Raw genomic sequence first — 17593 nt, forward strand, 5'->3', positions numbered from 1 at the left:
AGCAATGTCAAAAACCGCTAGACCAGTATGGAAACATGATCTGCTTAAAATGCTTCCTCCCAGATGCCATGACCATCACTATGACAACCAATGGATGCGGCGGGGAGACCGCGAGAGATAAGAAGCGAATTGGCGTCTTGTCCCATGATGGAAGAGGACCAGACCTCCTTATTAGCCCCCTATCACTAGACAACAGTGTCATCCCACTGATTCCACCGCATCTTGGGACCCGGTCCGTTAAACAAACAATGGGGGGAGGTTCACTGCAATTGACAGATGAGTGTTGGGGACCTAATGAATTGCACTCTCTGTTTGACATGGAGACTGACGGACTCAATAATATTACTGGAGCACTCTGTCCACATCAAGCATTGGTGGTACTGAGTTTCACCCATCCTCAAGAAAGTATAAACAATAAATCACAGCGAATCTTGTACATATATATATATAATGATCAATCACAGACGACTAAATTGTCCCACTTCTCTGTGTAGATTTTCTTTTTGGTTGAAATGAAATCTTGGCATCCGTTCCCCTTAAGGGTTAAAGGGCTCACTTTAGTGCAAAATGGGTTGTCCGAGTTATTAAGTACAGTGTGTGAATAAACTGGAACACACATCTGAACAGACCAGGGCATGCATGTTGTTTTCAGAGTTGATGTCTGACCCCCAAAATGTCCTACATTGAAATAATAGGAAAAACATCTCCCAAATTGCCTTCCCCAATCCCCTCAAGGGTACGTGATTCTGTGCTAAAATAACTATCAGTGCAAACATAACACTCACAAGCTGTGAAAAGAACTAGGTCAAGCAAAGACATGTGACCATCATGAGGAGATGCTATTTCTACCATAGGCTCAAACTAACTCCTTTTCCAAACGTGTCTACATACTTGACTCTCTAGGTTTGTATAGCAATGTTTTGCACTACTCTTTAAGTTGTACAGTGTAATTCAATGACATTCCTGCTCTAATATAACGATAACAAGTTTATGGCATGAATTGCTAGTAATAAAGTCCATAAAAGTCTTGAGTACTTGTGTCAATAGTTAAAACTGTCGCCAGATTTTTTCTTAGTTTGTTGTTTTTTTCCCCTTCTAATTTTCCTTGTGTGTGTATATTTAAATATAGTTGTTTTATCAACATGAAATTTCTACGGGAGTAGGATGTCAGGTCACTGATTGCCCAAATTTCTCCAACCCTTTTCCCCCGAAAGAGTTTTCCAAAGTCGGTAAATGGTACATAACCTTCACTAAATCAATAATGTAGGCTACACCTTCCCTCTGTTTTTCGCCATCTCTATTGGCAAGTCAGCAATATCATTCTTCATAATAAAATATCTGAGTGTAAATTATTAAAAAAAAACATTTTTTAAAAATCATTACGATACCACAAAATCTGATTTTGAAGATATCCTTCAAAAAATTCCAAAATTTTCTTGACTGAAAGTGAATAACCTGCACAAAACTTCCAGGTGGCACAGGTAGTAATAAATATTGTCCAGGGGTACATGTAGCAGACCACTGTGTGTGGATGGATAAGAGCATATATCTCTGTCTTCCGTCAAGTGTAATTTACCAAGCCATGACAAACAAACAGATCAATCAGTGACACTATATAAACCATTCCTACAAGCAGTTTGCAGTTCTCATCACTTTAATGGTTCTTGCTCCCAGGTCCCTCGCACAAAAACTTAAAAAGTGCAACGAAGGGTGATCTCTCTGCTGTTCGGGAAGAAATAAAAAGTATCAACCGGGTTCTCCGATGATCTGAATTTAATGTTTAGTATTAAGAAGCTAAAGACTATTTTTTTTTTTGGAGTGATGCGCATCTTTTGGAGTGATGCGCATCGGGTGCACCTGTTTTTGGCCTCTCTCGTAAACATATTAATCAAGGACGGCCAATTAAGTCAAATTGTGTAGTCCAGAGACGCAAACTGTATGTCTGGACATTTTTAAAACATCTGGATTGTTCATTTAGCTCCATAAAATTATGACAAGATGAGGTTTTATTGGCGTAGAGGGATTTAAATGAACAGCATCAGTGAAGATTACTGTATTTGTCTTATTTGAGAGAGTGAAAAATTCAGTTACAAATCAACTTGCATGGATGTAAATCATGACAAAGTCAGTTAACGTTTCAATCTTGCAATTTACAAAGAAGTGTGACAAAATAGAAATCCATTTATAGGAAGAAATTGATGTCACTGTTTTGTTAACTTTGAAAGGATGGAATTTTACAACATTTTGTTTGACCTTTTCACCTGGTTGTCTTTTGTATCGGAAATTGTCCCAATGTAACCTGCTCACTTACATATGAGGGAGTAAGGATTCTTCATAATGATTCAGAATAAGATGGTATTCCTTTTAGAGTTACATCAAAACAAATTCAACACCAAACAAATATGTTGAGGATGAAAAAATAACATCTTGAAAATGTGTTTATAAAAATGTACCCCCACAGGAGCCCAGGTAACACTCAGGGTTTCTGATGAGTTTCATTCTAGGCTCATTGCACTGTTGAACTTTATGAACTGGGTACATGCGCTAGAATAATTATCCGTGAAAAGAAAAAACGTTACAAGACCAAACTCCCGACAGAGAACTCCCGTACATCTGGGACCCTGAATATGTCACTGCACTTAGATCGTGTTTCAACCAATTCACTGTTTCCAAATTAGCAATCACAAACGAGAAAGTTTCCTAATTTAGACTTGGGTCCCATCGGAGACCTGGCCCCTTCAAGTTCACTGTCCGATAGACAGCTCAGTGCTTTTACGCCTTGCCTTTCCCTCATGGCTAACTTGACTCTGACCCTACCAGTGAAAAAAAAAACACTCACAAACTCAATACATCCTCATTGGGACTTGAAAACAAACTTTGCAGCTAATAGATGTTAAATTTGCATCTTGGATAAAAAATAGGTAGACAGAAAGGTCTCTAGAGGACTAACAAATCAAATTTTTATGAGGACACACCGTTCAGTCTACTAGAATATTATTTTTTGTTTTACCCCTAGGAGCCTAAACCCATATGCCTTGAGCACTCAGGAAAGTACTGAGTATACAGTGATAAACACTGCACACACATTGGTGTGTCGGTTAAATAAAAATAACAAATATTCCCTGCATTTGTTTTTTACTAGGATATTTTTTATATATTTTGTGTATATCACTGGTAATTTTGACCCCTTTCGTGATGCACAGCGCACTTACACACCTATCCTGTCCTCCTTTTTGGACTGTCAAAATGTACACACAGAAATTGACCCCTAACCAGTGGCCAGGCGCACATTTTAGACAGGTGCATTTCGCATCTGGCTGCAAGGGGTCATTGATGGCGCATTTACTACATTGAATTTTTATCTTGCACTCAAAATTGATTGCAATTTTTGTTCCTTTTTGATTTTATGTTTAATGTTTTGTGTCATTAGTATGGGGGGGGAAATCAGACAAAAGTTCCTGTGAATGTTTGATTAAAAAGAATTTTTAAAAGAATTATTTGGTATGAATAGTACTGTTATAGTTATTTATTTATTAAGTCCCAGACTCATCAATAAAAACCAAACGCAGAATCTGGTGAACCAGTTCCTCAGTGACAACCCAAAAACAACATGAACTATGACTAACCACATAGTTGCCAATCAGTCTCCTCCCTCAACCTTATAAACATGACCGATAAAAAATCAACATGAATCGTCCACCAGGGATGTTCTGTGTTTAAAAAAAAACTCAATTACTAAAATGCAGATTACGCTTGATTTATGTAAACATGAAATGACATACTCTCAAGCACGTAAACGTATCTCAGTATTTATGACGGCAGTCGCATTAATGCTCCCCCAGCATTTACAAAAAACGTAGTCCCCGCACAAAGTCTACCCTGAGCAATGAAAAAATGAAATAATTGTCCCTCTCCATTTAAGGAGCGACGCTGTAGCACTTTACGGTGCAAATATACAAACTTGTTTGGCTATAAGTCAGTGACAAATCTGCTCCGAGCGGGGTTTAACTACCTTACACATCTGTCAGTTTGCTATCTTTAAATACTGGCTCGGGAAAAACGGGGGGAAGGAAAGATGGATTTAAAATGCATCAGTCAAGCTTTTAGTCAGCTTGCAGATTTTTTTTTCTCATCTTGCTGATGCGCCCTGAGCGAAGAAACGGGGATGGGAATCTACGGTTCGAGTTTGCAGCTCCCCCTTCATCTGATGGGATCCATCCAAGCGGGATAAATCTCTCTATGATTACCCGTCATTCAAACTAAGAGGAGTGGGGGAGTGGGGAGGAGGTGTGGATAAATCATTAAAAACAACTTCAAATCAAGAAATACCGGCTTGAAGAAAAAAGGCAACTATTGCTCTCCAGGGAATTCCTTTGTCCAGCTATTATGCATAGCAAACAATTTAGACTGAGCTTATTTTGTTCAGGGTAAATTGTTTGCTATGCATAATTGCTGGCTTTTTAGTAGCAACTGATACAATTTGTGCAACAAGGGAAATCGTTCACTGCTCTCTCTGTCTCTCTCCTGTTTTTAAATTATTTGCCACCGAGATAACCAACATAAATGAATTTGGGGAACACCAAACAAGTCTGCCATGGCTTTTTTTATAGCCCTCCATCCAAAACCATTGTGTGTTTTTATTGCTCCGAGGTGTTTTCTCCTTTTCTTTCAGTTATTTACTTGAAGTAAGTTACTTATCTCTAACACTAACCAGTCAACCAGGACATCATAAAACAAGTATAAAGTTCACACAAGGTAATTAACTTGATAAAAGAGTAAATTGCAACCCTAATTAGCTGGCTTAATCGCCTCATGGGAAACACTCAGATGTGAAGAGTGTGGATTAATTGCCCAAGTCTCAATTGCCACCCAAATAAATCACAGTATGAATCAACTGCACTGACCTGACTCAAATAGGTTGTGGTTGGCTTGACCTTACACTGACCAGGTCAATTTAGGATCATCAATAATGGGATAGGAAAGGGGGGGGGGGGGTCATCTGTACTTTTCAATAAAGAATCAAGTTTAGCCATAAATTAGGATGTAACTTAAACACTTGCCACCCACACTGTTGCCACCCATGTTTTTAAAGCGAAAGAAAGACAGTTATTTAAAAAAAGGAAATAAAACAGATATTATGTTTTCTAAAATGTCAACATCTGAAATATATTTAAAAAACAAATTGAAATAAATCAATTTTGAAGATACAACCATGTGATACAACAGAACAGGCATCTGAAGGTTCTAGCTCAATTTATATTTGAAAAAAAAAAAAATAGCAAATTTTACAATAAGTAAAAAAATGTGTATAATTATGTCTGACAAGGCAAACAACCTTCCATTATAAAGCTCCTCAAAAAGGTCAGCTAATTTGAAATGGCAATCTTGTCTTAGTAATTACCAACTACAAATCATAAGAATTTTCACGTCCAGCTTTACAGGGGAGGGGGGGGGGGGGTAAATGCAGAAGGGGCGAAACAACGATGGAGTCAGCGTTCTTGTAATCCATGTTACTGTCACATCATTGTGAGCAACAGTGATGACAACTTCCTCTCACCCACTCACCATACATCACTAAACCAAAGCCTGGACCAACCATTAACCCAAATCATCTCCTCATCACACATCTCACTGTCCCCCTCTATCAACCACACCTTCTTGAGGACCAGCCCAAATTGAGGTACTCAGCATGGATGCATTATGGACCTCTACCAATGCAAAGAGAGTAGCGTAATCCACATGACTCATATGTGTTCAGAGCGGATATTACCAAGTGATGAAAAGAAACTGATAAAACTGTTGAAACATCATCGGGGGATTTTTTTAGGTCAAAGAATACAGAGGTGATCACAGTTTCATGCCATGATTGAAGGATATGGTGACTTTAACTGTTTTCAGTGAACTATTTTCCTTGTATAGCCGAGAAAAATGCTACACAAAATGTGCAAGTTGCTACTCAAAAAACATCACTTGCTACTCACTATTAGCATTCACTGTGCACAAAATCTGTTCAGTTGAAATATTTTGCAATGCTTAATTGCTGGATGATATCATTCATTGGATATTTGCCATTATGCTAAAAATAAATAATAATAATAGTTACAAAGACTTAAAGCGCACATATCCACCCTGCCTGGTGTCCAAGGCACAGTCGAGCCAAAACCAAAACGTAAGAAAACAAGACGCAACCAAATTAGTCCTTGAAAACCTGTGACATGAGATAAGTTTTGAGAAGAGATTGAATTTTGTGGTACAAAGACAAGATCTGAGGATCTGAGATTAAGTGGTAGAGAGTTCCAGATGCGTGGCGCAGCTGAACAAAAATGCTGTTTCTCTTTTGAGGTTATTATGGGGACTCGTCGTGGAATGGACTCACTGACCCGACCTCAGTGATGAGTAAAGGACAAGTCATCTTCAATCAAATCTTATTGGATTGAAGACTTTAATCAGGCCATTAATGAATCCATGGTATAAAGAAGGGAAACAAAGCACACCACAAACAACCATAATTGATCTAATAATAGCTTAGCAGCTCATTATGAACATAAGCACAATTGACTTTGTAATTTGTAACTGAATGCACTCAAAAATAGTGATCACCATAAATGAACAACACATAAATAGTTTCTTTTTTGGGGGGTCATTCTACCACCTCCATGGTCAGGTCAAACAAAGTAAACACTATTAAATAAGGCCTGAGTTGTTCTCTTTTTCCTAAAAGAAGACAGGTTCTTCCTTTCTTTATTTTTGTAGGTTACACCTATCACACAAGTCACTCCTACAAAATGCCTTATATTTCTTCAAGCAACCCAGATCACTTTCTAAGACGAGACAGTTGTTTCAATCGAGGCAGGTTAATCCGCCAGAATCCATCCACACATACACATTTGGGTCCAAGGGATACTAACATCTCCAGCGTCTCAAATTTGAAGAGTGTTATTTCTGAATCTTACACGCACTTCAGTGCTCACTTGGCCGTGAAATTGTTCACAATAACGCCTGATGAACAGAAAATGAGTCAGAATCTGTAATCAACAGTTGCCATGGTATTTTGCAGCCCCCATGCAGTTGCGGACTTTGACGTCAGAAATTAATGAGGCATTATTTATAAGCAGCTGAGATATTTCTCCTCTTAATCTGACCAATTTGCCAACAATCTCTTATCAGTGTTTGATCATAAACGTGGCTGAAATAACGCACTCAGATAATCACGAAAGTCTGTATTAAAAAAGCAACAAATCGTTGGGTTTTTCTTTTTCGTTCCTCCTTATTTGGTCTTAAAGATATTTGAAGAGAGTGAATAACTTTACAAAATCCAACAAATAAATACAACAGATCTATCAATACTGACAAGTAACACAAGCGCACTTCAATTCCCTCTAAAATATTAACTACTTTACAATAACTTTCTCGCCCATTCATATCTCTCAACCTTAACCTGACACAAAGAAGTATCAGTTTTCCCTCCGAACCTTTTAGCTTCTTTCCCTTTTACATAAAGCCAGGAGTTGACTGAAAAAAAGCTGAATAGAAACAAAATGAATTTGCGTCATCCCTATCAATATCATTACATTGAGTTTCATCTGATTCAATATTTGACCAGCGTATAGAGTGTCATCTTGGGTCTCATCCTGAGTGGAATTTCAGCCAGGCTCGTGTAGGAACTTGAGGTATATCATCCGACAGAGAGCGACACCGCGTCTGAGTTGATGTACAAAAGCGTTATCACATTATCGGATCGCCAACGAGAACATTCAATGATGCAATGTATATAATGGTAGTATTTCTTTTTCACAGTAAGGAGTACATCACCTAGAACCTGACTGCAACTGTTGTATGTACTATTTGGTAAAGGTTAGCGGTAACACCATGTAATAATAATCTCTAAATGAGTTGGGGTGGTTCTGAAAAGAACCATTGGTTTCAACTCTACGTTTCAGAACCACCCCAACTAATTTAGAGATTATCATTGTAATGGTGTTACCGCAAACCTTTACTATATCTTATTTCCACCATGCAAAGTTTCAAACCCTAGGTGTGTACTACTATTTCACGCCAGAAATTAAAAAAATAAGCATTACACAATAATTTTAGGGCCTTTATATCTACCACTATTCCTCCGTAATCCACTGCATGGTTTTGTCAACATTTTTTTTTTGTGTAGAGATAGATTTCACATATTTCAAATTTCTGAGTGTTATTGATGGATTTAGGACTGAGTCTTAATAGCCCAAACACTTCAGGGACATTGTGTAGGATTAAAGGGTTTTGCAATGTTTGCTTATACATCCATGCTAACAAGTGATGTATCGATCCTGTAAATAGTTGTTGTCACTTAAAGGATTCTTTGGATGAGTCATGTGAGTTGGAGACAGGTTTGGATTTCCTTTAGCAGGACAACGCTTCAAGAATACTTTATTTCTCTCAATATCACTTTCTTTGACTCGAGCACACAAACCAAATAAAGCAGAACATCATTTGGGTTTTTATTGTATAATCAGTGCCTTTTAAAAAAATCCACGGGCCCAATTTCGTCACGCAAAATTGTGACGCAGAATTGTGTTGCTTACAGCACCCTGTCATTGTAAAGCACAAGTATGTATGGGACGCAAGCACAACATTTCATGATAAGCAGATGAATAAAATTGGGCCCAGACCACTTATCTTGCACAATGTTGAGAGGCCAGTCCAAAGATAAAACCAAAACAATATTTGTGTTGTCCCTGAGGCAATCATTACAGCAATGAAAAGATTAGGAAGAAAACTTACAGAAACACAATTTTTCCGCCTTTTCTATTTATAAGTGTTTTATTTGTTTTTTACTTGGTAACAACCTCAGTTCAACTTTTAAGACTCTTAGAGATTTGATCAAAAAAATAAATTTGCCCGAAAAGCATCAATCCGATTTCCCACAGATCTACATACAATTGACCTGTTGCATCCAAAGACTGTTTTATTAAAGTGGACAAACAAGAAAAATTGTGTTTTACCAAAAACATTAGTCCAATTCTCTGGAAAGTTCCTATGGCTAATCTTCTCAAGCCAAAACTGCCTGTAGCCACTTTATCACACAATCAGCTGTAGTGACTTAACTTTTTCAATGATATTATATAATAAATATCTGCTGGCGTAAAAAGAGCAAAATCCCCAAGTAGCAGAATCCAGAATCCCCAACAGATTGTCCGCCTCAAGTGTCTACAAACTTTCCCCTGTACCATCTGATCACAGAACAAGGACCTTGCTTATCTTTACAAGCCATACCTGCCTCAAGGCTCCTTCAGTTAGTACCTTAAGCCAAGGGATACTGTTTTGGGGTTATCAGCGCAATGGCCCAGGGCTAACTGGAAACAAGGTGCTTGAGCTAAGCTCTCAGGTGCCATGCTGAAGAAGCTGTTGGCATGGGCGGTTTGTAAAAATAACGTGAAGATAACAAGATTCAATCAATGAGTCTATATCCTTGCTCTATGATTCAATGCATTGACATTCACAGGCCGGTATGCTTCATTTTTAAAATGGTAAGGGCCCCAAGACATTGTCTCCTTGGAAAAGGGCAAGAGGAAAATTGTAAATTTCTACTAAAGCATTTCAAGGGCACCAAGGCAATGACCCGGGGGGCACAGAGGCAGTCCACCTTCATTGCCTCCGTGAAGTATCAGGCCCTCATTCAAAAACTCTCTCAAAGTCAATTCCATTTTTAGAAACTTTTTCAGGTAAACCAACCATACTACGGAAAGATCTGTGTATTAACCATAATGAAACTCTGTGTGTTCTTTTTGGGGTGTTGGCTAAGGGGGAAGACATAGTGACAGATTTCCCCCTCTCACAATGGAAGTGATTATTTCCAATGTCGAAAATCAACACACTAAAACAGAGAGCATGACTTTAGGTGAAAGCGATATCCCTGCATGTTGACAAAGAGATTGTGTGGCGAGTGTGGCTATGACCGACCACACAGCACGCATGGCCCACGGGGACTCATCAAAACACCACCTAGTCAGAGAGAATCGACCATTACTGACTTTTACTGATGATCATGGATTTGACAAATGGGCTTGAACTTTGTAAATACTTGTACCTGGATGCTCTGTTAAAGGCTAAAGATTTGTTCAACTTAGAAAATGCAGATCCAGATAATGATTTTCATTTTGGTCATTTATCTGATTCTTGATGAACATTCTTGATTGATAAAGCTTACAATTCAAGAGGTTGAGTTCAAACTAAACTCCTTTTTGAACATTTTGTTCGTTGAAGTTTCAGTATTCCACCTTCAAATCCTTCAAAATAAAAGTTCCAGAAAACCTGAGGTCCGAAAAAAGAGACTCGAGTTAACATTGACAGTAGAGACTAATGCTCTGAAGTTAAATACTGACAGTGAACTGAGTGAACATAGATTATTTGACATGGAAACCCCAAAGAAACTCCATCGCTTCATTTTGATTAGTTCAGGTTCACCCACTGAATAACACTTGAATCCCGCAATACAGACAATTCATTTCTGACTTTGGTTTCAAAAAGAAAATTATCTGCCAAGTATCTACAAATTTTACCTGTCAGTAGTCTAAATGGAGTCGGATTCTGGTTACAATTAATGTTGTTCCTAGCATTTCATCAATACTCCCCGCCCCACTGGAACAAGCTAACTGCCCTGAATGGATCACCTAACTCAATTTCCTCCGTGTAGCAATTGGGGGGCCATGCTAGCCCACTTCAAGTAAACGCCAGCAGCACAAAATCAACGCTAAACTGATTGACTGCTTAATTTGGTCCAATTTGCCCAAGAAAAGAATCTGTTTGCATGGCCCAGTTTCAGTGTTATGCCAATCAAAGCAAAGCAGGGGAGGGTTTGGATTCTGGGTACGCCACGTACGGACCCTCCAGTCTCTTCTAGACTGATGGGGCGAGTGTCTGATCTAGGGGGATGAAGTGTACCCTCTGGTCAAAAGACACAAGCCTGTAGTAATCTGGCATTCAGTCTGCTTTGGAGTGCAAATGAGTGGCAAATTTACCCTGCAGCGTGCACAAACTCCCTGCCAGCTGTTTGGAGAAAGTGAGGCCTGTAATTTTGATAGCCATGCCCCTCCAGAAATATAAAATTGGTTTATTGATGATGTATGGTCTGGCTTACCTGGAGAAATGTATCTGGGAAACTGGTCTTTAATGAATTCCACTGTTAAAGGCAATAGTACTACAAATCTCTATAAAAGCCCAGAGATTGATTGTGCATAACTTTTTCGTTTGAGTAAAGTTTGTTAAAATTATCAGTACCAACTACCAAACATCTTTTGAAGTTTGTTTACCTTTGGTCCATGTACTTGCTATTGTTTTTAAGAAAATGTACAGACCCCAACAGGTAATGTGTAACTCCAGTTTGTAGAAAAAGTGTGTGAACTCACCGTTCCATAGGACTATGACATTATGAGTTTACACAAATTCTGCTTGTGAACAATAAAATCATACTTCAATTTGTTCACATTTCTACACTTTTTTACTCTAATTTTGTTTCTCTGTCCACAAAATAAGCATGTACAGATTTTACCTGAACCATAACCAACTAGTTAAAGTGAGATAGATGGTGGCTCACAATAAAGGCCCTGATAACAATTCTTGTCCTATAGTCCTAGATCTTTCGATTTCATTCTAAACTTTTTTTTAAAACTCAGTACACATGACTTCCTGATCCAGAAGGGAAAGAAAGTGCTCAGCACTATTTATGTGTGCCCTACAAAAGGCTACAGAGTTGTGTTTGCAGATGTCATAATTTTTCCATTACAGGAACCATTCGCACATTTTGACATTAAATTTGTCTTTCTATGCGCTCGTACTATTGCCTTTGCGCACTCAGGTAAAAGCAGGACAGATTTGTGATTTTAGGGTAAGATTGGAAAAGGGTATGAAGGTTGTCTGAATTTGTAACAATATTGTTGCGTGTTGTTTTTGTGAACATTACACCATTACACCAAACACAATTCAACAAAAAGAGAGCCCCACACTTGTTCTGTATACATTTACTGTGAATCTCAATATTTTGATTTCTGCATTTTGGGCGGGAATTCAAGGGTTTGTTTTCTTCTCCGAACTCGAAACTACGCACATAGACATAATGGCAGACGTCCAGGCAGAATGGCAGACAGCCAAACATGCCCCTCATAAAAAACTTGCTTTACATCAACAAATAAATAACTGTTAAACTCATATATTTTCTTCGCATGTGGCCAAAAGATGTGTCAACCCAGCTTAAGTCCTGTCAAACTTCACTGTAGGTTCCCGTTATTATTTCTCAATTGGGCACTCGACCGAAGATGACGCTTCTAAACGTTTTTTATTCCAAATCTCTCTCAAGTACTGAACAAAGCCGTAACAAAGGAGACGGAACAACAGACAGTGTCTCCCGCTTACAGACAGTGACTGGGAACAATAGGTATCCTTGACAGGTTAAGGTGTCGGCTTGCCTTTACCTCTGCCAGACATAAGGAGAATCCATTCAAATCATTACGGGAGAAACATACCAGGGATGCAAGCATGCATAGGGTCGGAGGTTCTTCTCTGAATGGGTCCATTCCAAGTTACTTTTGTCTCTTGTTGCTCCATCAATGCATGTCTCATCTCAAACTCTCTCTTTCCTTGTGTGTGTGTGTGTGTGTTGGGGGGGGGGGGGGCAGTTGGCTCTAACAACCAATGAGAAAGTAATCAAGCCTGTCTGGGGGCCTATATCCACCAATCAAGCGTGACCAACCAAAGCCAATACTTGATGCGTAGTCTAAGCCAATACTTGATGCGTAGTCTGCTGGGATTTGAGACTCAACTTTGCCCTGGATTACCTGCTCCAGATTACCTGCACTGGATTACCCAACTTCACACCCTGCCGCAAACTCAAAGAAAAACTACTACTGAAGGCAATTATAGTTCAACTCAATGTACGAAAGTAACTTTACACATCTAAACTGGCCTATCCACCTACTTGACAATATGAAATAAAACTTTGGTGAAACCCTTAGAAAAAACCCAAGTCCATTATCATTTTTTATGTAATGGGTACAAAATGTATTCTTGCAAAATTCTTTGGAAAATAAATTACTTCTGTCATGAAGTAATTCCATTTGCTGTAAAAAATTGGTTGCTAGATCCAACCACTCCTTTAAAGAAGCTTAATAAATTTTACCAATTCTACCAATTAAATAGTTTTTATTGGCTGCAGATTTAACCCAGTACAAATTCTTCATGCACCAATGCTTAACACGCCCATCATGGAGATATGCCTGTGAATTTTAGCACTTCACTGAAATTATATAGCCACATCAAAATTTAAAGGATTGTAAAAAAAAAAAAAAAAAAAAATGCGGTTAGACTTCCTGGACACTTCCTTTCCCCCGTACAAGACTGTGTGCTTTGGAACCTAAAGCCTCAGTAAAAGAGAAGGGTCAAATCCCTACAGAGGAAAGAAAATACAACCCGGAGAATGTGTCCCTCACTGACCAAAGCTAGTGCTATTGACCACTGGTGTAAGGCTACTACAGTCTACTGGTCCACGGGTCAAACTAAGGACATATTGCATTATTCTGGAAGCATTTGCGTTAGTACCTCTTTCATTTAGCTGGTGTAAAATAGGTCAATATGACACCTTCTGGGAGGAGGAGAGGACAATCTCCCGATGGTCTCCCCATTGAGGGGAAACTCAATCCAGGGGATGTTACACCTGATCAGTTCACAGGAAAGGGGTTAAGATTTTAAAACCTGTCAGGGTGACTTTTCATTTCTCTGAGTTTTAATGTACATACAAGATGCTCTGTCAAGATCACTGTATATGTTGCTACTGTGAAGGGACAAATCGATCCTTTCATGAAAAAACTAAAAAATGACATTTTGAGAAAAGCAAGTACAGCTTTTTGCCATAAAAAAATGGAATGAAAGTGTAAAAAGAGGCACCAATGCGACGTATTCACATTTATACATGAAGTGTTTTTTTCTTCTTTCCTTTGAATGTTCTCAAAGATAAAGTGTGCTTTATAAGTGCTGTGATATATTATTAAATTATTACATAGTATGCCCCTGAAACTTTGAAATGGAAAACAAACAAAAATGCCCTCAAATTACCCAGCAATGATCTGATATAAGAAACGAACATTTTTGATTAAGGCTGTTTTGCCACGCAAGGGCTGACTTGTCCTCAACCTCAAGTAGGAAATGTAACGGGGGAAAAGCTGTAGATTTGAAAATTGGTTTGATTAACATCGAGTCTTTGATTAACGTTTCACCCCTAATTGCTGATGTGCATGCAGGCAGTGCAGTCATGTACTAGTGTAAGTTGCACTTTGCACTGCCAGCGGAAATACATACAAGTACTTTGACATACATATTCATGTTGGTGATTTGTACACAAACGTAACTCAAACAGCGGGGACAAGGTAATTACACCATGGCTGTCCAAATCCCTTTGGGTTTTTGTCTCTCTTCATTTTTTGTCTGTTCTTTCTATGAAATGGAAAGGAGATTTGGATGATGGATTTGATGGACAAAGTATGGCTTGAAATGTATCTCGGTGGAACATTTTGCAAATTGAAAGAATATCTGAAAGCTGTCTGTGGCTCGGCTCAATCTATGAAATGAGAAACCAGGGACTACTTCAGAGTAATGGAAAATATTTCAGCCTACCCAGACTTTTTTTTGTTTTTCCTCCTGTTTTTCTTCTCTGTTTCCTTTTTTAACTTAGACTAATAATAAATTCCATTACTTAAAGTCACCTGGAAATAGATTTTTTTTTCTTTCAAACATAAGAGTATATGCTTACAAACAATAAAACAATTTTTTTAGTAATTGTTTGTCACGATTTATATGTTTAAAAAAATATATAAAGTTGTTTGGGGGGCTGACTCCGCCTACCCCTTTTGTGACGTCAATCGAGGCAGACTTTGCCTACAATGCGTATAGTAAACACACGTGCAAAGTACATGTATGTTTAAGTCGTGAGTTGGTACATTTCAAAAAGTTTTTTTCTGCGTTCAGCAGCAATACACCCGGTCGGCATTGCCGGAAAAAACATTTTTTTTTTTTTTTTGAAACGTACAAACTCACGATTTGGTCCGTACATGTACTTTGCAATTGTGTTTACTCTACGCATTACAGGCAAAGTCTGCCTCGATTGACGTCACGAACAGCGCCCTCTCGGGTCGGGGTCTACTCTTAAATTTGTAAATAACATAAGAACTGATTTTTTAAAACCTTAGTTAACTGTTTATTCACATTCCACTCATCAAAACACATGTATTAGTGACAAAAGCTTTATTTTGAAAAAATACCACTTCCAGGTGACTTTAAGCAAGGTTAGCTTATCCATGTAGCACAATATCCGTTGAGCAGAAATAAGCCAAATTTGAATATGACGAAAATGCACATTTTTTCCTCTATGGCATCACTTTGGAAAAATAAATTACAGACCAACAAAAATGAGACAAGTTTAGCAAAGTCCAGTCAGAGCCTACGTCTTAGCGAAGCAAGAAAAACATGTCTCCACTCAATTTATCACATTTACAAAATCCTCATAAGAACTTAAAGAAATTATACAAATAAAAACAAAAGTTTCGGACTGATTCCGAGTGCCTGATTAAACTTGAGCCTAGTCCTCCCTCAAGTGTGGCTCGCTCCAGACGGCTAAATGATCATCTGCAAGATAGACACTAAGTATTGCCTACAGGGGCTTGGCAAGGGATATTAGCAGATGCTGCCTGCCAGCTTTGCGTAATTACAACAGGATGTAAAAGCAAATCTACCAAGGATTACTCGTCCACTACCGCAAATGGAAAATACTACGGCAGCAGATTAGTCTTGTGTTGGCCACTGTAAACCGTCAGCAGTTATACTCATCAAAATCTTGAGCCGACCGTCTAGGCGAGCGCGCGGGTCGGTAAGGAGTTGCGAGACGGCCATGGCAGGAGAGGGTTGGTGAAGGCGTTAACATTCAGTTGTGGCAAAAGGGCAAAGTAATTTGATTTTTTTAAATCATCGTATTTTTATAATGCCGCTGGCAATTTGAGAATTGGAACGCTGATTACTGTGACCCCCCAGCACTGCAGACTATTTTTGTATAGTCATTAAAAAACAGAAGTGATGTTTAAGTCTTGCTCGACTGACTGCAACGTTTATCAAATAAAACATTTGGGCCCGTGTACACAGTCTAAAGAAAAGGTTTGTGTTTGTCTTTCTCGACATGTTTTAAGAAATTCCGTTAACCATACATACAGGACACTTTCTATGCTTTATCAAACATCTGATTTAGGTTTCTTACCTTGCGAAGAATGAAGCAGCAGCCGAAGTACCAGCCATGTTGGTTCCCGCAGGTACAGGGATTCCATTGCCAGAACGCAGACCAGCAGGACTGAAGGCTGGTCCAATACCTCCCGTAGACATTGCTAAGCGGTCAGTCTGCTGCTGGTGCTGTTGTAAATGTTGCTGTTGTTGTTGTTGCTGCTGCTGTTGCTGTTGTTGCATATGCTGTTGCTGCTGTTGCAAATGCTGTTGCTGTTGCTGTTGATGTTGCAAATGCTGTTGCTGTTGGTGTACATGTAAATGTTGTTGTTGCAAATGCTGTTGTTGCTGCATATGCTGCTGTTGCTGCATATGTTGTTGCTGTTGTTTAAGTTGTTGCTGCTGCTGCTGTTGTTGCATAAGCTGTTGGTGCTGGTGATGCTGCAGGTATGTCATACCTTGAGGTAGGTTCTGGGATGCTGAGGATCGTCCACCAGACATTTCAGGCATAGCACCTTTACTCGTTGGTTGTCCCCCGTAGTTTGCCTGATGGAAGAGAGAAAAGGAACAGCATGTGAAAATGTTTTTTGTTTTTCTATAATCAAACAAACAAATTTGTAGTCTTTGGCTGGTGTGTCAATTAAACTTACTTTCTGGTGAAGGCCAGACATGCTGATTAAAGTCTACCACCACACTATCTAGGCTAACCAAACACATACCATGATAAATAACTTTGCAAAACAAAGTGATAACGAAACATATTTTTGGTAGTATGCGTCAATTCATTTGTAAGATATCCTGGTTCAAAAATGTCCATCAAAACGTTGCGACTGTTTTTGTTTATTTATGAACAGATTTAACAGCCAACCTGCACAAGTTCAAATTTAAAAACAGTTTATTATTTCTACCTCCATGGTTTGTACTGAAAGCAATTTACCTTAAATTTCTGAGCACAATCATATGGCAAAATTTTAAGAGAGTAGGCCACTACTTTTGCCACATAGGTGAATTTGGATTAAACCTATATATATATGTACAGTGCTTTCAACCTAATGAGTATTCGTAAGTATTTAAATAAGGTATACAACCTTTAAAGGGAAAAATATGACAATCTAATGAGAACTCTTTTATGTTTATGACAACTCTTACACTTCATACAGAGTTTAGGTTTGCTGTCAAACTAGCATCTAAAAAAATTACTTCATATTGAGGAACTAGACATTAATTAATATTGATAAAATGACAGTTTCATTTTGTCAATATTAATTACAGTTTTTGTGCATTAGATCTGTACATACAAATATGACAGCATTGCCATTTTTCATTGTGGCACTTGAGCATTATCTTTTAAGTG

At 38.5% G+C, this 17593-nt stretch overlaps 1 protein-coding gene across 4 annotated transcripts in view; it reads right to left on the reverse strand.

The window, feature by feature from the left end:
- The window catches only part of LOC139952114 (uncharacterized), a 215447-nt gene that overhangs the window by 47270 nt on the left and 150584 nt on the right, over positions 1-17593 (reverse strand). For all 4 annotated transcript variants that reach the window (XM_071951290.1, XM_071951115.1, XM_071951205.1 and 1 more), the window contains one exon: positions 16280-16785. In XM_071951290.1, the coding sequence (XP_071807391.1) occupies positions 16280-16785 (506 nt within the window). The remainder of the gene's footprint in view (positions 1-16279; positions 16786-17593) is intronic.

Source organism: Asterias amurensis, chromosome 1, assembly GCF_032118995.1.
Source record: "Asterias amurensis chromosome 1, ASM3211899v1".
In the NCBI taxonomy this organism is placed as follows: domain Eukaryota; kingdom Metazoa; phylum Echinodermata; class Asteroidea; order Forcipulatida; family Asteriidae; genus Asterias; species Asterias amurensis.